The 25912-nt window shown below is 39.5% G+C and overlaps 2 protein-coding genes across 2 annotated transcripts; both read right to left on the reverse strand.

The window, feature by feature from the left end:
• Positions 1-287: 287 nt before the first annotated feature.
• On the reverse strand, positions 288-19452 carry LOC128369615 (phosphatidylinositol 4-phosphate 5-kinase type-1 gamma-like). The gene is made up of 17 exons (XM_053330693.1): positions 19359-19452; positions 12511-12539; positions 12194-12283; positions 11836-11966; positions 11608-11725; positions 9606-9758; positions 7054-7353; positions 6717-6925; positions 6410-6493; positions 5601-5649; positions 5347-5431; positions 3463-3639; positions 2334-2490; positions 2140-2208; positions 1483-2050; positions 428-511; positions 288-302 (listed from the first exon to the last, which is right to left on the reverse strand). The coding sequence occupies exons 1-17, from the start codon at positions 19450-19452 to the stop codon at positions 288-290; spliced, it is 2412 nt and encodes an 803-aa protein (XP_053186668.1).
• Positions 19453-20277: 825 nt separating this feature from the next.
• On the reverse strand, positions 20278-25179 carry LOC128368581 (phospholipid hydroperoxide glutathione peroxidase-like). Its single transcript, XM_053329432.1, has 7 exons — positions 25101-25179; positions 24085-24179; positions 23825-23969; positions 23307-23458; positions 22335-22359; positions 22139-22198; positions 20278-20809 (listed from the first exon to the last, which is right to left on the reverse strand). Exons 1-7 carry the CDS (start codon positions 25167-25169, stop codon positions 20777-20779), a joined length of 579 nt encoding a protein of 192 aa, XP_053185407.1. The 5' UTR covers positions 25170-25179; the 3' UTR covers positions 20278-20776.
• Between the last annotated feature and the right edge of the window lie 733 nt (positions 25180-25912).

Consider the following 25912-nt stretch of genomic DNA (forward strand, 5'->3'; position numbering starts at 1 on the left):
TTCAGCCTGATGCCATTCAGATATATGCTTTATGGTTTTTGTTATTTGCATATTATTGCTGTGCATGTATGTGCCTGTATGCATGTATATATTTTTTGTATATTTGAACGCTCTTAAGTTAATTCCTCTGAGTCTTTTCTGTTTCTCTGTTACAGTTGGCAAAGCAAGCTTTCACATGCTGCCTGAGCAACCAGCATCAAACAGTATCATGAAATCTTCATAGTGTCCTGGTGGCTTTATAAAACCTCACAGCTTCTGTATGTGGAAACAGCCTCTTGCTCTACTCATCACTGCTGCCTCCACTGTGAGTGAAAAAGAGCACAGAGAGAGAAAAGGAGAGCGTCATAGAGGATGAGTAGGAGAATCACTAACAGTAGGAATATGTAAACTAATCTCTGCTTTGTAATTTCATGATAAATACAATTACCATCTCACTCTCCCCATCTGAGCCCCTTCTGGACTCTGAGCCACTGTGCAGAGGAGAGTGCACCCAGCTCTGATCCTCCTGAGCCTGATGATATCAAATCCAGCCAGCAGAGGGAAGCAGAAGAAAGAGGTGAGAGAGACAGGAGGAACAAGTCAGGAGTTGGAAAAGAGAATTTACAGCAAGATCTTTGCTAAAGACATTCTCGAGACAATTTTGTATGTGGCCAAAAACATTACTTCTTTATTCTCAAGTATTTCTGAAGATCCATAAGCTGCCATGTTTGTGACAGTCCCAGCGCAACAACTACCAGCAATGTGATGGTACCTGGAAGTATCTCCCGATTTGACAAATGACTCTAACTACCTTGATGGTGACTTACATTGCAACTTGAGCTAGAGTTTAGCTTACGACGGCCAAGAACTGGAGAGTACACCCAATATCTGCCATCTGCATACTGATGGATGGACACACACACAAACACACACATGAACACACACAATGCTTATAATGTGTATGCAGGAAAATAAAGAGACTTGAATTAATCATCACAGAACAAAGGAGAAAGATGAGTGTGAGACGACAGAAGCTGTTTTATAATGGAGCAGAGAAAAGAAAGAAAGTGGAAGATGAATGCACACAAAAGAGAGATTTATGGAGAGTAGTGTATGACATTGACAGGGTGCATGAATGCAGATTGACAGATGTAAAAACATCAAGCCGTGCGTGAAAAGACAACCCCAATGTTTTTGCTGATACATTCAAAAGCATGAACTGCGAGTGTTGGCAGTCTCGTGCTCCAGAAAAAAAAGTGTTTTCGGACAGTGAGAGCAACTCCCATAAGTACGTGCACACTGCAACACACACCCTCCACCCTCACCATCATAACTCTATCACGCTGTCCTGACTGGGCCACTGCAAGAGACCCAGCAAATCAAAGACAAACAGAGGAAAAATTATTTTTACTCTCTGGAATAGTACTATCTTGTTATAGTTTGTTTCACTGCTTTGCAAGTGGATTATTATCACAGTGAATGATAATGACGATAAGGACTTACGAAATAGATGTCGGAAACCTGCACCTCTCCATCCAGCGAGTTCTGGCTGCTGGACACAGACAGCTGATTGCACGATGTACGTAGTGCCTGCTGGGGCACCTGAGGGCTTGGAGGGTGGGAGGAAGGAGGGGTCGAGGGGAACTGGTGAATGGAGCTCTGGGTGGAGGAGTTAGGGAACGCGGGGCAGATGGGAGTAAATGCTGAATTACTAGGGAGGGTGATGGTGTTACGAGCTGATGAGGTTGGCGAAATGGAGAGTGTGGATTTTGCAGCTGAGTGAGAGATTGTAGAAGAGAGAGTGGAAGTTTGAGCAGCTGTGGGTGAGGTGAGGGGTTTGGTGGATGGACAGATGGATGAAGCAAGTGTGGAGGATGACTGGCAAGCTGACTGAGCTGTGGAGGAAGAAGATACAAAGGAAGGAGGAAGGGTGGAGGAGCAATGCGCTGAGGACTGACTAATAGAAGGAGGAGAGGATGAAGGAATGACACGCCGTGGACGGACAGGGGGCAGGTGGCTGGGAGAGCTCTTTTCTGTCATCTCTGTGAGCTCCGTGCTGTTTGGGATTTTACTGTATGAAGCAATACAAAGAGCAATGTCAAAATACTGTTACATAGACATTATACTATACTAATATTTGATCTCCATATGTGTGTGTACCTGAGTTCCACCTCCACTGTTATGGTGTCCTGCTTTTTCTCATGAACCTCAACTACCTCTTTTTGTGACCTGGAGGAACACAGGACAATATAGGTTGTGATACCAGTGGTGGAGGATGCGGCACACAGTACATTATGTTGAAAAAATATTGTCCAAATAGACTAGATACATGATTAATTTACAATTATTCTCACCTAGCCACAATTGGAGAGTGCATTTGTCTCCTGTAGCGTGGGTGCTCTGGTGTGTCAAAGGGGGTGGTGGGGAGGGAGTTGTTAGAAGAGAGCGTGGTAGCGATAGACACTGTGGTAGCATCTTCAAAGGAAGGAGGAGTGCAGGGTGGATCCCTCCCTAGATGGCAAAAAATATAAATATATGAAGAGATTATTAAGGCATGATCAAGAGAGGTAAAAATATTCTATGAAAATAATTAACAGAGCTTAATTGCTTGAACAAAATCCTGAATATTGCAATGATATATATCAGGCAGCAGAAGTTCTGTTTAATTTCTTACCCTCATTCATGTGTGATGAAAACAGAGAAATGCTTGTTTGTACACCCAGTGTCATGCATTTTAAACAATATTCATGCATATCTAGTGTTGATTGTTTAAAGTTTCACAATTACACTTTCACTTAAATGTTGTTGGCATTGCTGCTATTTTGCTGCTGCACAGCTGTATCTCCAAGGACATCAATAAAAGGTTCACTTTATCTAATTTAAACAGAAAATGGAGTGCTCGAGTGCAGACAATTGAATTAATAATGTACCAAGTCCTGAAAGAAACAATGCATCAAGGCTATTCCACTCTTTTTTATTCAAGCAGCATGTTGCATAGCAGGGCCACAACCAGCAGTTATTCATCTTTTGAATATTTTCTTGATGTCTGAAATTCTAACATTCAGTTGACTATCATGTATAACTCAAGCTTCAAATCCTCACATTTGAAAAGTTGCAACAAGTAAATATTTGATGTATTTAATTTAATTAATGACTAAAATTAATTAAATTATTAAAATTATTTGATTATCAAAATACTTGCAGATTAATGTTCTGTTGATCAACTAATTGTTGCAGTAGTCTACTGTGGCATAGACATTTCTTCACTAGCTCTGATGAATACAGGTAACCTTTATAAACACTGATGATGGCTAGTGCCACCTTGTCCAAATAATATGCACTGCTGGGTTTATGTGTTTGATATTTAAAAATCCCATTTTTACTTGATATTAAACAAGACAATGCTTTAATGAACCTCTTGGGCAACATTTAATCATGACTGTGTATCACTGTGAAGTAATAAGAGTTTACAAGAAGACCTACCATTGTCCTCAAATATGGCAAAGGTGTGAGCTCCTCGTAGGTTCTCTAAGTTGTCCTGGTTTTCCTGCCTCTCGTCACTCACCGAGGGGCACTGCCCTGCTGAACCTGTTCCACCAGCACTGGGCTTGGATGCTGCGAGAGCTCCTCGTCCCCTCTTAGATGGTGATGATCTTAATGCTGTGAAAGAAGGGGACGATAACTTGGATTGTCATTCCAAAAAGAAAGATGTCACAATATTATTAAAGAAGACAATTAAATATTACCTTGGCATGGAAAACAAAAAACAAGAAAGTGATGTCACCATGTCAAGAACCTTGTTGACAAATTGAAACAAAAAATTGGCTTTCTTTATAGGAATAAATCCAACTTCTACATGAGGAAATCTATTTTATCAGTCTTAGATTATGGGGATATAATTTACAGAAATGCTTTTCCTTCACACTTTATCACTCAGCCCTTAGATTTATTACTGGTAATGGCCACAATACTCACCACTGTATCCCCCATAATAAAGTAAGCTGGCCTTCTCTGACTGAGACACAATAATCACTGGTATACAGTGCGTCCAGAAAGTATTCACACCCCTTCACTTTCCCCACATTTTGTTATGTTACAGCCTTATTCCAAAATGGATTGAATTATTTTTTTTCTCATCAATACACACAATACCCCATAATGACATAGTGAAAATGTTTTTTAGAAAGTCTTGCAAATGTATTAAAAATAAAAAACTGAAATATCTCATGTACATAAGTATTCACTCCCTTTGCTATGACACTCAAAATTGAGCTCAGGTGCATCCTGTTTCCACTGATCATCAGTGAGATGTTCCTTCCAGAAGGACAACCATGTTTGCAGCACATGACAGCCCACTTGGAGTTTGCCAGAAGGCACCTAAAGGACTCTCAGACAATGACAAACAAGATTCTCTGGTCTGATGAAACCAAGATTGAACCCTTTGGCCTGAATGCCAAGCGTCACGTCTGGAGGAAACCAGGCTCCTCTCATCACCTGGCTAATACCATCAGTTAAGCGAGGTGGCAGCATCATGCTGTGGGGATGTTTTTCAACGGCAGGAACTGGGAGACTAGTAAGGATCGAGGGAAAGATGAATGGAGCAAAGTACAGAGAGATCCTTGGTGATAACCTGCTCCAGAGCGCTCAGGACTTCAGACTGGGGTGAAAGTTTACCTTCCAACAGGACAATGACCCTAAGCACACAGCCAAGACAACCAAGGAGTGCCTTTGGGACAAGTCTGTGAATGTCCTTGAGTGGCCCAGCCAGAACCAAGACTTGAATCTGATTGAACATCTCTGGAAAGACCTGAAAATAGCTGTGCAGCAACGCTCCCCATCTAACCTGACAGAGCTTGAGAGGATCTGCAGAGAAGAATGGGGAAATACCCCAAATACAGGTGTGCCAAGCTTGTAGCTTCATACCCAAGAAGACTTGAGTCGGTAATCGCTGCCAAGGGTGCCTCAACAAAGTACTGAGTAAAGGGTGTGAATACTTATATATATACATGCGATATTTCAGTTTTTTATTTTGAATTAATGTGCAAAAATTTCTAAACTTCTAACCCGCTTCAGTGACTGGCTCATAAGGTACCTCGTGCCAGGACTAAACTGGGAAAACTGCTTTTAGTGTTACTGCAGCAAAATCATGGAGCCTCTTCGAATGTGGCCTAAAACTGATTACTCCCATACCTCTTGGACACTTAAGGAATATAAGTAATAACTGTCAACTGCCTGTTTGTAGCTGTTTTATCTTCCTTCTTTGCTTGTATTTACATTTTTAATCTCGGCACCACTGTTAATGAGGGTCGCGCTCAATGGTTTTCTTAAAGGTGAAATGAAATGTCTCATGCATGTTTGTGAACTCACAGCAGCTCTTCCTGAAGACAGTGGTGCTACAGAATTTGTAGAATCTTTCAGCATAGAAACCAGGTCTGTGAACTGACACTGTGTCCTGTGAGAGGAGAAGTCAGGGTAGTTCAAGGAAAAAGAGCATTTATGCAGCATTTTTCATACAATGTGACAATTCAATGTGTATTGTATACTTTGAAAAGGAATAAAGCAAAAGCATCACATTTGAAGTTTGCTTGCTTGAATACTTAATTGTAATGAAAGCTACTCACCCCATCATGGATGAGAGACTTCCAAGAGTGCTCCAGTTTCTTTATCATTCTGTCAGACAAGACAATTTAATTATTTAGCTCAACTTACTGTGGTTACCTGGCTACCTAGGGCTGAATCAGTGGCTAAAATCCCACATGCAATGTTGATGTGCATTTTAAAATTAGTTTTAAAAGATTTTCATGTTAGGCCCCTCACACATCTGAATGTCCACACACTTATCCCAACGATAGCTGTTATGCGTGTTCTCCATTTGTATTTATTTAAGGGACAGTATGACATGTCTGGGATTACTTTTTCTCCATGATTTCTCTCCATATTTTACAGTAATATTACTTAAAGCCACATTTGTCTGGATTAATGTCAACTAGTGCCAAACCCCATCCTGACTTTGAACCCTGAGAAAAATCCAATTTTTGTCCTGTCCTGAGATGTCCAGTGAAAGACAGACTGATGTGACAAATGCAACATTAAACAGTGTACCTGGCTTAAGGTAGTAGAGATAAAGGTGATATGTACAGCATTTATAACAATTTTAAGCATGATCAAATTCATTGTAATAACATCTCAAACTCTGAAAGTCCTGTTTGTCCTGGATTTTTAACTGTGACTGAGTCCTGCAGTACCTTCCAGGAAATATAACCTAACACATTCAACATAAGACATTATCTAAAATGCTATGTAGAGGCTGTTAATACTCCTCCAGTTGGCTTTGTCCCATAAATATTAGACAAATTCTTCAAGTTTGAATTATTAATATTACATGACACACAATTACAACACCTTTAAATGCTAGAGTTTCGACCCCTACCTGTAGGACTGCAGAATGTCAATGATTCCAATGAACAGCAGGAGGCGCTCTCCTTTACCACCCACAGCTGGAATACCACCCATACTACAGACAGAGAACAAGAAGTTATATCATGTGTGAATGATGGACGTATCATAAGAGTTGGACAGGGCTCAGCCGCTCAGCCAATTTTTTTTGGCATATGCGCAAGCCGAGCAAATCTTATTGGACTGAATGGGTGCCATTTTCAGTCTGGTACCCAGTTCTAGTAATACAACCTTGGATTCAATGTGATGATTAGGGCAACCATTATGAAATGTTGACTTACGTGTCATCGTGGTCAAGAGTGTCCCTACATGTGGAGCCTCCCTGTATAGACTCTATTGCAGTGGAATACAATGCCCTCTGAGCTGCAGGCTTCTTTTCATCCCCCCCGGCTGCAGGTGTGCCCTGAGACTGATGCTCTCTCTCAGCTTGTGTCTTGTTGTGGACTCCAAGCAGCAAACTGTAATCCATAATCTTAAAACTCTCCAGCACCTGACATGAAACACACAAACCATACAGGAAACTGTACTGAATATATTTTTAGCATTACAAAAAACAAATAACCACAACTTCTCTGTATCTATTGTTTTCTTTCATCTCATCTCTCCACTCTCTCTTACCAGACAGTCTCTTTGCAGTGTTTTGACCAGAGCGCTATAAGTGTCCTGGTCCAGAGTGAGGCCTTCAGGAACGTCATTCAGAAAGTCCAGGTCTTTAAAAGTGGGTTTGGACTTCTCACGCTCTTTCTTGGATGCTCGTCTCTTGTAAGTGGAGCCCTTCAGGTCAAACTTGAGGTGCATGCGTACAGAACGCGGTAAAATATTGTTCATCACAACAACTCGGATGTTTTTGCCCCCACACTGTACGCAGTAGAGGCCAAAGAACTTTGGCAGCAAAGTTCGAGGGTTCTGGTTCAAGTTCTGGAGAAGGGGTAGAGGTAGCAGATACAGGAAAGGAAACAGGAATCAGAGGGGGAAATAGAAGAAAATACATTTTATTATTTGGTAATAATAGATGTAGTCTGTGTTTCAGCCTCAGTACCATGCACCTGTCAAACAGCATGACGTATCCACAGGCCTCAGCCAATACTAATGTGTCTCTGCATGTTTAGCCTGTTAAGGAGTACTTAGCCCAGGTCTCGGTCAGGCAACAACCTGCGCTTATCTATTAGAAAGCCAATTGTTGGCGTCACTGCTGACCGGGCACGACACACCGGGGGCCAGGATAAAGAGGATAAAGATGACTAGAAGGTTCAGCTACCGCATTGCTCTCTTAAGCATGCACTCCTGTACACAAACATCTCGCCTCCACAACCACGAATCTCTTAATACACAGACTATTACAAACCCAATGGCTTTAGTTTTCCACTTGTTCTCAGATGCACAAAGATAATTCATCAGAAAATGATCCTCTCTGATTAACACAAAAATAACCTTCAAAATTACTAACTTGCCACACATGTTGGCTGTGTTTGAACTCTACTGTATATACTTAGTATTAAAGGTAGAATATGTAGAATGAGCAGAACAACGCCATCTAATGTCTCGAGATCGTAGTCGCAACAACCAAAAAGTAATTCCAGCAGTCGGGTTGCCAGGTCCGGTGCCGGATTTTATTTTAGCTCTAACTCTGTAAATATACCACTTTATCCACATGTCTAACCTTTTTAGGCGAGAAAGTAGCCCTTTAGATCCACAATGTGACGCTAATTTGTCCAAATAACATCTGCTTAAAGTTTTGTTCCTGCGAATTCGGAGCCACTCAAGTTCGCCGTAGCGAGTAACGCACTTCCGGTCATTTTCACAAAATAAAACACCCGTTGCCTTTTATTATTAAGATAACGATAGAGTTGGTGCTTTTATTTTGAAAACAGGAAGCGAACATACCCTCGCTGTAACTGACTTGAAACCACCGAGGTACATTACATTGTAACGCCAGTGGGAGTAGCAGCAATGTCTCTGCATGTACTGCCTAATCCTAAACACCGATTGGCTTGTGTGTGGTGTCGTCAGAAGCAGAAGAGGCTCACGGCTCACGGTCGTAAACATCTAGTCACGTGTAGTCTGAGATGGACGCGCAGGTCAGGAAATGACGTAAACGGACCGTATATGGTTTGTTATTTGTGTTATTACATTACGTGTTGGACTAAATACATGGACATATTGCGGAAAATATTCCGGTTTTATGAAAACGGATTTCATATTTCACAAGAATGGATACTTGGCGAGCTGTACAGAAAGTCCTGAGTCATAAGATGATCGTTGTGGATAAAGGGAAGACTTTGAAGGTATGTAGGCATTATAGCTTTTCTCACTTAGCTGAGTGGCTAGCCGAGCTAATCGGTAATACTATTACGGCTGTGAGCAACCATATTAGTCGTGAGTGGTCTTGAATGAATCAGAACAATCTAAGCTTTCCAACAATGTACGGCATGAGTATATATGTTTAAGGGTTGGTGTTTAAAACATTCAGAAGACCGTGTGGCTACCTCCTAACATCCGTCCCGTCCCGTAGACGGAACAGCGTGCGTTAAGAGGTTAATGATCAAATATCAAAATCCGAATAGCGTCAGAAAGTCAACCCACTCTCCACATTTCCATTGCTACCGTTTTGATACTTCATGGTACACAAACAAATAGCATCTCATATGAAAGCTAAGACCCTGGCGAGTTCAACAGTACCACTATTATTGCGCTAAAAACTCAGTGAACCAGCAGCATACAAAGGTAAACAACCACTTATTTACAGTGACTAACAGATATTCTGTTTTACCTTCGAAGTTTTGTGATGAAAAGTTGTACTTGAGAGCAAAAAACGCTGTTTTTAGTGAGTCCAACACGGCCGTGTTTGTTTACAACTCCATTTCACCCAGTGCCAGCCTACAGTAGCTGCACCGGAACAACAGACAACCCTGGCAACCCGCAATTCCGGCCGTTAATTGGCTGGTACAATGTACACAGAACGTGTCAGAACGTCATTGTCGAACCGTCAAAAAATTTTAAAAATATTAATTCAGACTAAATATTATTTTTTATGGAAAAGCAATACTTTCATTCTGTACCCCTCAAAACGCCCCGTGGCTGTATTATTTTAAAAAAATATATAGCTTTTAATAAATATTCTACATATTCAACCTTTAATAGTGTGTGCAACTTTGGTGTGACTTACTTACCATATAGTATCCAGGAAGCAGTTTCTGCAGAAAGTCTGCCTCCTTGTGCATGACAGTTTTAATGATGAACTCATCATCTCGGGTTACGTAGAATATGGAGCCACTAGCTCCAGGATTTGTCAGCTCAATCAACGGCTCGTTACATAGAGAATACTAGACAAGGACACACAGAAACAAACATAGATCAAAATGTATACTGGATTCTTGCTTTAATCACTGAAAAGTGTTTTAGCATAAACAGCCACATGAGCATAATTAATTCTTTTCAGCTGACTCTGTCTGTTTTAAATGAAAAATCTCACCCTTTGGAAAAGAAGATAGTTGTTTCACCTGAACTTGTACTTTGTAGTTAATCTGTTGATCTCATTATTAATGCTGGATCCAAGCAAGTTTTAAAAACCCAAGCAACAGATTAAGTCATATAACCACTCAGATGGCATTGCTCATCTGCAGCAAAAAAGTTCAAATGTGTACACACTACTGAATACGAAAATGATTTGCGTGTGTGGGTGAGAAGAATTACACATCTACTATTAGGGGTGTAAACTGTGCATTCTGACATTTACACCTTTTAGTGTTAACAACTCAAATGATGCTACTGTACTTTCGCCTACTTCATGGCTGGTGTTGAACAAGTGTTATGTGTTATGTTTGCTGCCAGTGCACATAGCAGAAAACATAACACATAACACTGAAACACATCAACTCTCATAAGCATCACCTCTATCAATTTGAATGATGAAAAGAGCTCTAATGATGTAGACTTTGCTATGTTCCTTTACAAATGACAGAGGTGCACGTTTTGTGGTTTAATTGTGTAGTGGCTGTAATGATAAAAACCTTTTATGGCTTAGTCAACATCCCAAAATACCACAAACAAACACAAGCTGGCACAAACACAATCTATTCTCTGATTGTCTGCTGCCACTACTTGGAGTTTAAAAAAGAAAGCTTTAGTCTGCTAATCTCTCTCTGGCACACGCAGAATGTGAGCTTAAACGTGCTGCTGAGTACAGTGTATGTCTCTGCATGTGTGTATATGTGCTCCCTCATATGCAAAATATGTAAAGGATTGTGCAACAGCATGTGTTGGTGTGTGCACAGTTTTGTGTTTAATGTTCATCCTCGCATGCAGGGAGCGTTTATTCTGATAACTCCGGTGATCATCAAAAAAGCTCAAAAGTCAAAAGCTATCAGAGGGAACTTCACACAAATCTATATTTATCCCATATTAGGTCTCCTTTAGTGTGATTTATTACTCTGCTATCAAATGATTTCTAACAAGTGAGTAGAAGAACAAAACATTTTTTTAGATTTCTGAAACTGAGATATTATCACTTTGAGCAACGCACTTAGTACAAAGTGAAGGGTCTAAATACTCTAAATGGGATATTTCAGTCTTTTTTATTCTTAATTAATATGTTCAACTCTCCAAAAACCTGTTATTGCTTTGTCAATGTGAAGTATTTTGTGACAAAAAAAATGATTCAATTCAACAGGTATTGCTGTTTTTGATTATCATTGATTATTGATGGTGTTTTTGTTGTTACTTTGGCATTTCTACATTTAACAGTAGTTCAAGAAGTGTTTTTTGATCCAGTGTACATAGAAAATATGATAATGTATTACTTTTATATAGTTTCTATTGCCACATCTTTGTTTTTGTAGTAGTATTAAAATATTATTGCTTATTGCTAATAACTGTTTGAAATTTGCCTCAATTCACCTCCTTGTCCTAGTGTATGATTCAATTTTCGATTTACATTATTGACTCGGCACAGCAGGTGTTGACTAGTTCCATATAATAACAACAAATGAATAGGTTTGCAGCAGTTAGTTAACCATTAAGTCCTCTGGAGCAAATAAGGGACAAATGTTTACGTATGGAATTATGATGCTGTACGTGACGGCAAACATTTTAGTTTTAGCTGCACAGCAGTATTCAGATACTCAAGTACTCAGACACTCTCCATGCATCATGGCTCATTTTATGTAATCTCACCAAGTAGTCATCTGGTCGGATCCCAAACAGCTCCCGGAAGTACCGAAAGGCCACAGGGGCATATGTTTTAAACCTGAAGTCTGGGAAGTGATGGGCTGGAGTGAGGTTACTGCCCTCACTGTATGAAGCAAGGTGGGGTCAGCAGGGAGAAGAGAATGAAAATAATTGTATTAGATACTTCCCACACACATATGCACACACATGCATGTCCACTCATATAAAACCCACTTGGGAAAGAAGACGCTTTCGACCACATAGAAGTCCTGCATCAGCACATCTCTCTCGGGCTTGGAGCTGAGGTTGCCAACAGTATATCCAATACCCAGTTGGATGGCTCCTTTTAAGGCAGAGGAGGCGGTCTGGAGGCAGCAAAGAAAAGAACAACAAGCTGAAGTGTGGGTGGAAAGTAGTTGATGAAATCGTGGGGCCAAACAAACGTACAAACAGTACTTGAGATACAAAGTACACAATAACTTCACACAGTGAGAACATGGCAATATCCAGAGAGAATGTGTGTAATAAAAGAGAGTAACAAAGAGAAAGAGAGACAGAGATAAGTAAAAGTATGAGAAGAGGAAAAGCCAACCTTCTTGTATGATGTCTCTCCAGAGGCATCTACCCTCCTGTGGCCAATCTTCTTCTCATGAGCTGCGCCCGCTCCAAATGGGGACGGCATCTGTCACAAGGTCAGTAAGGGGAAATGTAAATTCATTATTTATGTCACATACTGTTGTTCTATGTACTGTAGTTTACATTGTCCCATCAGAGGTCACATGAAATTGAAACATAAAGCAAACCAAAAGACAAACACATAAAGTAAGAAGGATGAAATAAAGGGAAAGAAGAAGAAAGCGAGTGAGACACGTGAGACAGACAGGTGGAGAGTGTGAAGTATCCTCTCACCTCTGTTATCTGACCTCCCTTGGCTGGATCTGTAGACAGAGACAGAAAGAGAAGGCACAGGAGAAACAGATGAAGAGGCGTATACATTGGTGCATTATTTAGCATGATTTAAGGAAGGAATGCCAACTTTGCCATCAGACTCACACTGGGGTTATTATTACCTATATACTGCAGATTAAAGCCTTTATAGGGATTCATTAAAAAATCCTGTTTGGCTGTCTAATTATCCCAAAGCAAAATGAACCCGCCACTGGTAATATACACCAGTACATTTAGTGACACATGAGATGAGTTATTCTGCAAGTGCCCTGCTTTTTACCTTATGAGCCCACTGGTTGAAAGCTACATACAGTGGATACACAAATGGTACACAGATCATAAGTGCTTCATTAGCATTCATTATCTTAATAAATATTTCAATAGGTCTGCTGAGGAAGATCCTGATTTTGAAAAAGCTCTTGAAAAGCTACTGAATGGGCTTTGTGAAAAAAGTGTTTTGTAAAACGTTGTTTCCAAGGTCAAGAATGACCAGAAGTCAACATGGACGAGATGTCTTAAATTCACAGAAGAATGTATGAAGGCTGTAGAAATCCATCTCCTGAGAAATCTGGTGATATGATCAAAAGTTCCAGAGCAGTTACCTCATGAACCTTGTGGTGAAATTATTTTGTCATTTTCATAACATACTTAGAAGGACTATACCATTGTATTTATAATGGGTACTGAATGCTTTAGCTATAATACACAGTCATACCAGATGGAATTGGACACTCAAATCAATAAAAAGCATCTCTCTGCACAGGGTATTGATATACTATCATCTGTATATATTACTTCATCAACCTCATTCAATTCATAAATGATTATTTAACTCACCAGAGGAAGAGTTCAGTGTCTACAGGTTGCCAATTGTTTGATAATCCAGAAGCAGAAAAGACATGCAGCAAAACTCCCCAGCTAAACCAAAATATAGCTAACATTCAGCAGTAAGAGTGCAGTCAGTGTTTTCTATTCCTGTATCCGTCAGATTTGTACCGACTAGGTAAAAACTCTATTGGATTGACTTCCTCCTTAATCTGAGTTCTGTCATTGGCTGAGGTCTCCAGATCACACCACCAGCCAATCACACATGAGGATTAGGAAGAATCTTTCCAACTGACACAAAGGACAAAACTGAACTTGTATGTGTCTGTCTTGGAATAGAGGACGAGGAAGCAGTAAAGACGGAAGTGAATAAGACATGAGACAGTTCAAAGTACTTCACAGCACTACAGACTACTCAGTTTGCATCATAATGCTACATTTCAGGTCATGTGAGGGTAAAGATTAAGGAAATGCTTGCTGACAAAGTAGGGATAATGAATCTTTAAGCCATGTTAAAGCGCACAGCACACTCTGTGTCAGATGTTGCTATCATTAAGGCATGGCAGAATACAACAATAATTCATATACAGTATAAATATATATATATATATATATATATATGTACAATGACTTCTCAGTGGTGGGTCAGCAGATGCGTTAGTATGATGGTGTTAGTATGATAACATCTTGCTCATTAGTACCACACACAAAGTACAGTTGAGGCAAATGGGGTTAGGGTTTTTTATTTTAAGCTATATGGACAGCATTTTACATATATTTGATCCTTTAGTATAGTTTAATATATATGTACTTGTTCTAGGTTTTTTATTAATTTATAGTTATTTATAATTATTTAAAGACCGTGTTAAGTGAATTCAGACATTTTCTTCTAAACACATTAAATAGGTCATAAATGTATTTCTAAAAAAGGTGTAAAAAGCATTTCAACCATTTAGATTTGAATTGTGGAGCTAGGCTTCACAAACTGTGTTTCAAGATTTCTGTGTTCAGGATTTAGTGGGTGGGTCTGAAAATCACTGCTGCGCTGATTGGCATAAACCCGCCCCTGCTGCTGTAGAGGTATAAATATATTCAGCGCACACTACTACTACAGTCTACAGCAGGGATGGGCAAACTACGGCCCGCGGGCCATATACAGCCCTTTGGGCTTTTTAATCCGGCCTGTCGAATATTGGTACAGAACAGGCGGGGAGTTCCGGTCCTCTGAAATGAGGCCAACGCGGAAGTAACTTAGAACTGCATTCTAGCTAAAGGCCACCAGGGGGCAACCGTTTTGGTGTCAAAAGGACTTCCGTCTCAATACAGGTCAATGGAGAATTCACCAACTTCTCACTTGATTTCTAACCTCAGTAAACGTTTTCAAAATGTGTTCATGGTCTCAATCGCTAGTTTAAAGCCTTCTTCAATGCAGTATGATGTTCATTTGTGAAATTTTGGCCTACCTGATTTTATATTTGACAATAAAGCAGGGTATGCATTAGGACATGGCTATGTTGTGATTGACAGGTTGATTGCCCTATGTCCTCGAGATCCAGCCCTCGCAACCTATCGCAACCTCCCCGCTCCGCCCATGGCTCTGCCCACGGCGCCGCCTCATGCCCATATATGTAGAATCCGTGTTTTTATTTTTCCCAGCATGCACCTGAAATTTTCAAGTTGGGGCTGCCTAGATTCAAAACTATTGGCTTCCGAGCAGCAGTCCACAAACCAATGGGTGACGTCACGGATGTTATAAATTAATACATTTCTTGCAGTACCTGGTGTTTCAGTTAATCCCACTAGATGGCTCACTCCAGACACAATTGACCTTTGCTGGAGACAGATGTATGCTCTCTACTTCTCTTTTGCTGCAGCATTGAACCCTTCTGTAATAATGAGTGGACTAAAGAAAAGAAATGTCGATAGTGAGTGCCGAGTGTTTAATAAGGAGTGGACAGCTAAATATTTTTTCGCCCAAGTCCGATCTAAAGCTGTATGTCTTATTTGCAAAGAAACTGTTGCGGTCTTCAAAGAATACAATATCAGCCGCCACTTTTCCACCAAGCATGCTAACTACACTAGCAACCAGTCAATGCAAGAACGGGTGGCTACTGCTGAGAGGTTGGCAGCCAATTTACAGGCTCAGCAAAATACTTTTCTCCGACAAACTACCATTCAAGAGTCAAGCACTAAGGCAAGTTATTTTCTGGCATTCAAATAAGCAAAAGCCAGCAAGCCTTTCTGCGAAGGGGAGTTTTTGAAAGAATGCATGGTAGAGACAGCTGGTCTCTTGTGTCCAGAGAGCAAAAACAAATTTGAAAAAATGAGTTTATCATGCAGGACAGTGACTCGCCGTGTAGAACTAATTGACGAAGACTTTGCTAACGAGTTAAACAAAAAAGCGGAGTCATTTAAGTTATATTCGTTAGCACTGGACGAAAGTAACGACATAAAATACACCGCTCAGCTCGTCATTTTTATCAGAGGGATTAATGACAATTTCGAGATAATGGAGGAATTTTTGACCATGGAATCCCTAAAGGGGAAAACATGAGGAGAGGACTTCTATGAGAACGTGTCTGGTGTCATCGAGAGGCTGAAGCTACCTTGGTGTAAACGTGCCAATGTCACCACGGATGGATCACCAAACTTAACAGGAAAAAACGTTGGGCTGCTGAAAAGAATCCAGGATAAGGTGAAAGTGGAAAACCCTGAGCTGGATGTAATTTTCCTACACTGCATAATCCACCAGGAAGCCCTGTGTAAGTCTGTCTTGCAGCTTGATCATGTAGTGAAGCCAGTTGTAAAACTCGTTAACTTCATACGAGCCAGGGGACTTCAGCATGGTCAATTTATTAAGTTCATTGAGGAAACTGATGCTGATCACCAGGACTTGCTTTACCACTCTCATGTCCGCTGGTTAAGTTTGAGGAAAGTTTGTCAAATAGTGTGGGAGCTCAAACGGGAGATTAGCTCATTTTTGGAGTTAACCGGGAATGCCGATGATTTTCCTGAGCTAAGCAACACAGATTGGCTGTGTGATTTTGCTTTTGCTGTGGACATACTGACACACATGAATGAGCTGAACGTGAAACTATAAGGGAAAGATCAATTTGTGCACGCAATGTACACAAATGTGAGAGCCTTCAAAGCCAAGTTGACTTTATTCTCAAGACAAATGTCAAACAAATCATTTCCCCACACTAGCGACGCTTACAGAGGCCTCTCGACATGTGAAGAAATACAGGAAATCACTGGACGACCTGCACAGAGAATTCTGCCGTTGCAATTGGAGCTGATCGATCTTCAATGTGACTCCGTCTTAAAGTTCAACTCCCTTAAACTGGATGAGTTTTATGCTTCACTAAGCATATGTATGTATATGCTTCATAGCTTAGTAAGCAATGCCAAGTTTCCAAACATTCGGAAGATGGCACAGAGGTTGCTGGTGTTGTTTGGTTCTACCTACGTGTGTGAGCAGACATTCAGCGTGATGAACATCAACAAAGCACCCCACAGATCCCAGTTAACTGATGAACACCTCAGACCTGTCCTGAGAATTGCCACAACCAAACTGACACCAAACTTTCATGCACTGGCAAAAAAGGGTGACCAACAACACTGAAACTGAATGTAAGTTTTCTTTACTTTTTAGTTATTGGCTTTTACATGTAATTTATATTCCTTCACACAAATACTTTCCAAACATCTAATGCTGGCCCCTGAGCCAAAAAGTTTGCCCATCCCTGGTCTACAGTTAGCCAGTTAGCTGAGTTAGCCGCCGAACTAGCAGCCGAGTTAGCAGCAGAAAGCTTTCAAACGTAGCGTCCATGTTTCGGGCAGAGGTGGTGACTTTGATTGACAGGTGACACTTGGTTGGGGGAGGGGTTTCAGCGAACTCGGCGGGCACTCACACAGCGTTTGGTAGCAGAGAAAAAGGCTGAGTTTTACACAAGTTTGAAGCCTAATTTCATTTTTTTTAATCATTCAAATTTGGCAGGGTGGTTAACAACACACCTTTCTCTGGTATGTCTAACTCAGAACACATATTTATTCTTACTTTACACGGACTTTAAATCCCAATAAAGTTGACTGCTTCATGGAACTGACGTCATTTTATACAATAAAGTTGGTCTCTGTTACATATCTTTGTTACAAGTATTTGATAACCACATTAAAGGAATCATTGAAAAAATGTATGAATATATATATATATACATACATACATACATATATAATTGTCCAATATATTGATATTGTAATTGTTTTACTCCCTAAACCAAGGAAAGCAAAGGGGTGATCAACATTATTACATTTTACCCTGACATTCATGTCTGCAATGGCAAACCATTATTGGTTACACACAGAATTATTGGTAAATTTCAATCAAAAGTACAAATGTCCTGCTTGAGGAAAAGTCAGTAGATCACCAAAGTCATTAGGACTGATCCTCTAAGACTATGAATATACAAAATTGAATCCATCCAATAGTTGTTGACACATTTCAGTGTGGAGCAAAATCAAGAGGTGAAAAGGAAAATGTTGAAGAATGTGGAACAAATTTAGGAAGAGACAACCAGACAACAAAAATAAAGTATAAAAAAATGTAAATTCAACATGCAAATGCATCAACAAAAATGAGTGGCTCCTCATAATTTCATTGGTTTCCGTTTCTTGTTTGCCCTTTCATGGATACACCCACCCAGGCCACACCTGTAACCTACAGATTAACAATGCCTCAAAGTCTGTCAGGCAGAACAATGAGAAGGAGTATCCTGGGGGCAGGCACATACACAAAGAGTCTCTGTGGGATTAGGGTCAAACCAGAATAATGTGCCACTGAGCTGCAAGCAACACACAGGACAAACTCACTGTAGCATTTCTGATTACTACGCGTAAAACAGGCTACCAGTAAAATTGTTTAAGTAGCTGTGTGAGAGTGGAAACAATTGAGAAATGTACGTTTGCTGTACATGCAAATGAAATAATGTTAGGAGAAATATGCCTTAAAGCCTTTGTGTGTGTCACAGTAAAGAGGATTAGATCTCTCCTTTATCAGCTGAGAAAATGGCGGTCTGTTTCTGTGACATTAATGTGACACTAAAGACAGGAGTAGATTTTGATGCTCCGCACACAAGTATAATCTGAAGGATTTAATGATAATCATGTTTACATAACATGCATAGGTATGAACATGCAGATGCAAAAACAATTTATTGCCCCCCTCCAAAACTGATATGGAACATCTGCTTTGCTTCTGTAACATTAGTACATGCATATCATAAACTTGTCATGCATGTTCTTATAGCCACGGCAGAGTGATTAGTGGTTTATGTTATAATTCCATATCTGATTACATAAAGCACTCTTCAGATTTAGCAGGGAAGAGAAATAGGGAGACAGAACTATGAAGACTGGTAGAGGTTGAGGAGAGGAGAATAAATGACATCTCACACCATGATTACAGTCCAAAAGGTACAGCTCCTACTTATACTGAACATGCAAAAGACTGTCTCTGCCCCTTAAGCAAACAGCTGCACACAGGTTAGAGGTAATTATTTTCATGAACATCACACAGCAGCTGTCTTGACCAGTTCTTTATATGCATCCCTGATGTGCACCTTGTATTGGTGCCAGTCTGCAGTGAGCCACTGACACTGTGTGTGGGCCGTTTACAACAGAGCAGCATTGACTTGAATCTTGACACTGTTATCCAACAAAGCATTTTATTATTCATTTCCCCAGATTAGGTTCCTCTCATCTGCCTTGGTGGACAACATGAGCTATTTTTTCTGTCGTCTCTCTTTTTTTTAAGTTAAATTATATTCGCTACACTCACATATAACTGGATGGGCTGCTACTTGTTTCCAACTTCACATCCCCTCTGCACCTGCTGTCACAGGCAGCTGCATGCGCCCGAGATGATGGGACTACACAACAATGTGATACTGATCGATAAAAACATAAGTGGAAGACATACGTACCGGTGTCCCCCATTTCAAGCTGTAGATAAAGGCCGCCGGCCGCTTCCTCGCTCGGTATCCCGTCATTCCCGGTTTCCGCAGTCCTCCCGTCCATCTCCGGTTGCGCACAGCCGTGTCCTTTCTCAGTAAGTACCAGGTGCGGAGGTATGCGCTTGGATACACTCTAGATAACCTGTCATTTCACTTCCTTCAATATTACTGGCAGAATCACAGACTACATAATGGTAGAATCACAGACTACTACATGACTCGACAAGCGCATATTTGTCGTTGTTGCCAAACGCAGGGAGCCAGTCACGTTCAAACCCAGCGGTGCGGATCATCTCTGCGTCATTTCACACGCAGTGGTGGACGAGTGCGCTAGTAATTCCACTATCATCCTGCTAAAGTAACCGGTGAGCCGTTACATCATTTCAGCTTGTAACATTCATACACTGCCTATGTTCATGAGGGAGTAGTCATTTTAACACTTGAGTTTTCATTCTCATTTAAAGAAGTACATTTGCAACAAGGAAAATAAATATCTGCTGTCATCCTCTAAGCATTTAATGAGTGGTACCTACAATAGAAGATGAAAGTTGACCAAATATATTACAGATCCATAAAATAAAGCTTCTGCGCACTTGCTTTTGGATAAATCTCAAATCAAGAAAATGAGATGAGGTTGGTATAATGACACCTGGGGTAATATTGAAACTTATTGTGTAATTTAAACTGTAGTCTTCAATTATGCATTACAGGAAATTATTTTAAAGCATTATTTACTTACCAGTGCTACTTGTAACATGGATCAAACTTTGTAAATGGTCAAACCTGCATTTTAATTATGACACCTCCAAGCAAATGACTATTTGAATAAACATTATTAATAACATTGAAATAACCAAGCCATTTAAGCCACTATGTGCTTAACTGTTGCTCAGGTTCCATCATTTTAATAAGTGTATCTACACTGGTAGATTAATATCCAAGACAGCATTTATTTTCCAGCTTCATCACATAATCATTATCAGGTCTAGTTTTAGATACAACTGACATGTTAAGTGCAAATACTATTATCATCAGTAGTTTTACAGATGTCTGTGAAATCCATTGACTGAGAAAACTGACATTGACACATGAACAAGTTTGACAATTAACATTCAGAAATATATACTGTAGATGGCATTTGTAATAGACAAAGGAACGGGTGTTTTGAGTTGTATGATGTGAAGGGTGGAGTGAATATCCACTCATATGGTCTTCAAGGGTTTAGTGTGGGTGTGCTCTGGAGGTTAGTTGCACGCAGGGTTCATCAGGCCAGTCCTACCCAATACTGGGTTTACAGACAGGCCGTCACTGGCCCAGACACACACACACACCAATAACCAGAAGTCCATAGGAGGCGTCAGGAGTAGAAGACATGGGAGACTGTAGTATTACATGTAAGTGGGCAGGTCTTTCTCCACCACCTGCAATGAGAAATTAGTAGCAATGAAATGTTTGTAAAGCATCCTTTTTAGATTGTTTTCCATCAAATACAAGGTCTTCCAGGGATCCACTTTAGGCCCCCATTCTGTATTTAAATAATGTTGTGAATTCTTCTGGCATTCTACTTGCTGATTATACAAAATTATTCTTATCACTAAAAAATCTAAATGATTTGCAAAATAATCGGAAGAACTAGTTAAGGTGGATACATGGCTTATCTTCAATACATTATTCACAAATATAAGCAAAACAAACTTAACTGTAATAATGTATAACATACTTGTATCAAAAATAACATCCAGGTTACTGTGAGAGTGAAGTCTATGGTGAAGTCCACCAAGTTCCTTGTTCATAATGATGATTTTTTGTTTAACTTTAAAAAGGCCCATATTGATTAAGCGATGAAAAAAAGACCAAATACGTTGATTTTTCAAGTTGAGGCTTTTTACCCTGTACTCTGAACACATTTAACCTTACATGAGTTTTTATTTGAGTCACATATAAATTACCATAATGTTATACGATACAATACTTTTCCTAGTTATCTGGAGAAACTAGAGGTATCACAGAATGAAAAAGGTATTCATGCCATATCATGGTTCAAAGTAAATGCACCCACTGACACTCTTTTCCACAGATTGTGCTCTAAAGTTTACTGAATGTGATATCTCTCACAATGCATGTATAATGTAATAATGCTTAACAGAATGTATTACCTTATTCCAACCTTCCCTCTCATATATAAAGACTAGAAAAAAAGCATCTTATAAAAAGAGTATAAAAAATGTCACTGTGTCTGTTTTCAAAGAGCTTAAGGCAACAGTTGTTACCAAAATATGTTCAAGCTTTAACATCCTGAACACCTGGGGACTTCTAAACTCTGTAATCCATTAAAATTGTACTACTATTTACACTTAAAATATGTCTCTATTTAGTGTATCTTACATACTTAAACCGATGCAATAAATGTCTTGGGATGAAATAGGAATATTTTTGAGGGTCTTGTAGGTTGTAAATGTTATTTTTTTTATACATTCACTTTTTCAAATCTAGACGTTTTGGTAAACATGCATTTTAAATGTTATCTGCTTAGTGTCTACGCCCCCATTCTCAAGCTCCTGATAGCTTATCAGGGTCCCATTTTACACATCTACATAATGTCCTATATGATTGTACTTTTACTTTAAGTGAATAAACTGAAACTGCACCGAGCATTTTGAGTAAATAACAGGCAAGATACTACTGTATCCTCCAGCATCATCTGAAAAGTGCTGCATTTCATAAGAAAAAGCACAGTGAATGCCACTTACGCTGGGATCATCTGTTGGACCGTACCTCTTCACCACTAGTCCTTCTTTATTTATAAGAAACTGTTGAGAAATAAGATATGAAAATATTGGCATGTGTTCTTCATGCAGTTGTGGCAATACAATTATTAAAAAAGGTAAACTGGGACTGAAAATGCATCTTAAAAAAGGCAGAGTGTCACTTATATTAGCAAATTACCTTTGTGAAGTTCCATTTGATGTTACTGTGAAGAGAGAGAGAGAAAAAATAAACTGTAGTACTGCAATTGCTTTCATTACAACACAAGTGCAGATTAATATAGTAGCATGGAAGTAAGTTTTTATTTGTCTTTTTAACACAAGCTCACTGTGCAGCAGCCTTCCACTCTACATGCAGTTAAAACAAAAGTGGCTTATAGAAGTCAGGTTAAGACTGCTTTATGGAATACGGTCACAGATTTATAATGAAATGATGACATTTCTAACCAATAACCAATGTATTTGGATGGGGGCATTTTTTTAAAGTTGTGGTGATAGTTTTTGGATTTCAGGATGTTTGGTTTTATATTGAATTTCCTTTGCCTATGTTTTTAAACATGTAGGGACCATTGGATTTATGGATCTGTAATTCATTGATAAATCATATAATATCATATCAAAAGGTGACCATTAACCATTAATAGCATTGTCAATGCTGTGGAAAAAAGATTGATAACCCTCCCTGACTGCCAACCCCTGCAGAAAGTGACCTACTGCACCATGGTGAGCAGGAAGGGAGGGGTTGTGATAGTGACAAATTTTTTAAGATCAGCCAATGTAGAAACACAGATGAAGAAAGCAGAAAAAAAATTAAGCGACACAAACTGAACAGTGTGTGTGTGTGTGTGTGTGTGTCTATATAACATACAGAGCTATGAATACTCTGACTTTTTTCCATGTCTTACAAAGCAGCCTTTCTATTCCAGCTTTAACCATATATGATCAGAACAGCCTTGCACTCTATTAAACCACTACGAGAAAAATTTACTTTTAGTCATACTGACCTCTAAACAAAATAGGCATTTTAAAAAGGTATCAAATACAATAAAAACTAATTTATATTGAACATTTTTCTGGCATTACAGTTTTCAAATACAACTCCAATTGCTACTGCCCTCTGTTTTTTGTCATGGACTACATGAACATAACTTACTTTCCCAGAGTTCCTTTGCCTTTAGGCTGAGCCTTCATCCACTTCCACAGAGGGTGAGCATTGTCTCCATTCACATCAATCTTACTGAAGAGGTCAAACTCTGCATTATAACCTTTTGCGAACTCTTTAATCTCTGCATCAGTCCCCGGCTCCTGAATCACACACATAAAAAAAAAAAAATCCACGTTAGAAAACTGGAAATATATGATTGCCTAATGACTAGCAGCACGGTGATGATTACACTAGCTGTGCAAAAGATGACAATATATAAAATTATTTCTTGTGTTTTATGGGCTTATGTTACCAAAACCTTTACAACTATCCAGGAATATATCTAAAATATGCCAGAATCCAATTTGCATGTTTGTTTGAGTTGCAGGGTGCAAAAATGAATTATTTAAATAACTACCTCCCTCCTAACTTACTCCCTTATTTCATAATAAAAGAATAGTGAGATGGAGATAAGGGACACAGTACAAAACAAACACTGCTGTTACCATCAGGTTATTTTACGTTACCTGTCCTCCAAACTGGTTGCATGGGAAGGCCAGGATGCGTAAACCTTTCTCAGCGTAGGAGGCGTGCATTCCCGCTAGCTGAGTGTAGTTTACCTTTGTCTTTCCTCATTTAGAGGCTACATTTACAATGATGCAGACGTTCCCTCTGACAGAGAAATCAGAATGAAACAGATGTCAGATAGAAGAAAAAACAATCCTACAAAAGGACTACTTCCAAATTTGTGTATGATTTTGATGTGAGACGACACATATATATTTACCTGTATTTATCGAGAGACACCTCATTGCCATCAATATCCTTGGCAGAGAACTCATAGATTGACTTGGCACTTTGCCAATCAGTAGCCTGTGCACACTGCATAGAGGCAAAGAGTCAAAGAGTCAAAATGGACATTGCAGGTGAATGTGTTATGGAGTAAGACAGCTGAAGATAAAGGCTTAAAGTCCATGAAAGCAAAGGGCAAACGTATGATAAACCCTATGACAAAAACAAGATGAATCACAAACTGGAAGAAAAACAAGGAAGTTAATTACTGCCCTCATTACTCAAGTGCTCTTTAGCCTACTTGTGTCATAAATGATGATGCCCCCACCCTTAACCGCATATGAAGCATAGGTCTGAATGGAAAATTACTGTAGGAGCCATTTCTATTTATAGTTAGTGATTTTACGTCTGTCCACAGAAGTCCAAAGAACTGTAAATACAAAATATGAAAAGCAATCAATGTAGAAGATCTGATAGTGATCGTTAAATCGATTATGACTTATTGTACCTTTATCATTGGATAAAATAGGAAATGGCAGGACTGCGCATAAACTATGGAGTACACTCCTGCTTTGGGCGATAATTTACATCACCTGGTTTGTGAATTATCAGCAATTTGAACGGGATCGTTATCCTCTATACAAGGCTGACGTTAATTCACCGCAAAACTAGCCAACTTTAGTCACACTAACGGGACAGAAAAACCCAGAAGTTTGACTTCACTTTGCTGCATCTAATCGGAAGTGTGTAGCATTATCTCAAATCCCACATTTAAATGTTTAAATGACGCCCACATGTCACCATATCGCCTCTGGCTAAAGCTAATAACAGTAGTTAAACAAACTGTAACGACATCGGACCCATTTCTGCGTTGCACCGCTTTTAAAAATAGAAATCCTAGAGCTGACCGACACGCTGTTCACAGAGCAGACATCAGCACTATACATGAATGGGTTTAGTCACATCGTATGTAAACAGGCAGTAATGTATCATCAAGTTTTAGTGACTTACCATGGCTCTCAGTGTTCCTCTGCTCCCCACCAGTCCTAACAGCACTGTGGTCGGTCTCAGGAGCCACATGCCTGTTACGTTGACGACCGCTGTCATGTGACCTTTAAGTACCACCCACGGGGGAGGGGAAGGGGGGGGGGGGGGGGACACAGCTCTGTACTGCGCACGCGTATCTGCAACCACCTCTCTTATTATAACCGTTGTATTTCCGTTCAGATGGTGACATTTCTCATCCAGGCATCTAATAAGAAGGAAAATAATGCCTTACTTTCTCTGTATTAGAAGGAACTTTCATCATCAAATCAGTGCTTTGACACTGATGAAAAGAAAACATGCAGTCTCTCCTCAGAGCTTATGAAGAACTGAAAATATCTGACAGAGCAAATGTGAAATATTGGTCCTTGTATTCGATTTTCTTTTCAGGAACGAGTATTGAAAAACAAAAACGAGTGGTTATTTTATTTTCGTTCAAATACAAAAGATGAAATTGAAATATACGAGCTGCTTTTCTTTTTGGTGGTCAAAAAGGAATGATGAGATATGTTTTAATGGTTTGATATTCTTTTCATATTTAGAGTAATAACAAATAAAGTCATTGGCAAAAAAAACAACATAAAATGACCAGTTTTCTCATATTCTGAAACCGAATGTCCTCATCAAGACTTGATAAAGATCAATAAAAAAAGACTGCACACAATCCTTGATCCTGATCTGTAGCTGAGAAGTGTGGAAAAGTGAATAATTTTTAAAAAATAAGTGCGTTCACAATCACATGCTTCATTTTGGACATATCACATGGAGAAATAAGAAAG

The sequence above is a fragment of the Scomber japonicus genome, chromosome 12, assembly GCF_027409825.1.
Source record: "Scomber japonicus isolate fScoJap1 chromosome 12, fScoJap1.pri, whole genome shotgun sequence".
Taxonomy (NCBI): domain Eukaryota; kingdom Metazoa; phylum Chordata; class Actinopteri; order Scombriformes; family Scombridae; genus Scomber; species Scomber japonicus.

What these genes read in the sequence shown, in the direction of transcription:
- LOC128369615 (XM_053330693.1), bottom strand. Translation starts at nt 19,452, where the DNA reads ATGGACGGGAGGACTGCGGAAACCGGGAATGACGGGATACCGAGCGAG. An exon ending in AGGGAGGTCAGATAACAGAG is followed by an intron (nt 12,284 to 12,510) that starts GTGAGAGGATAC and finishes ACCTTGTGACAG; the next exon opens with ATGCCGTCCCCATTTGGAGC. An exon ending in ACTCTTGACCACGATGACAC is followed by an intron (nt 6,494 to 6,716) that starts GTAAGTCAACAT and finishes CTCTGTCTGTAG; the next exon opens with TATGGGTGGTATTCCAGCTG.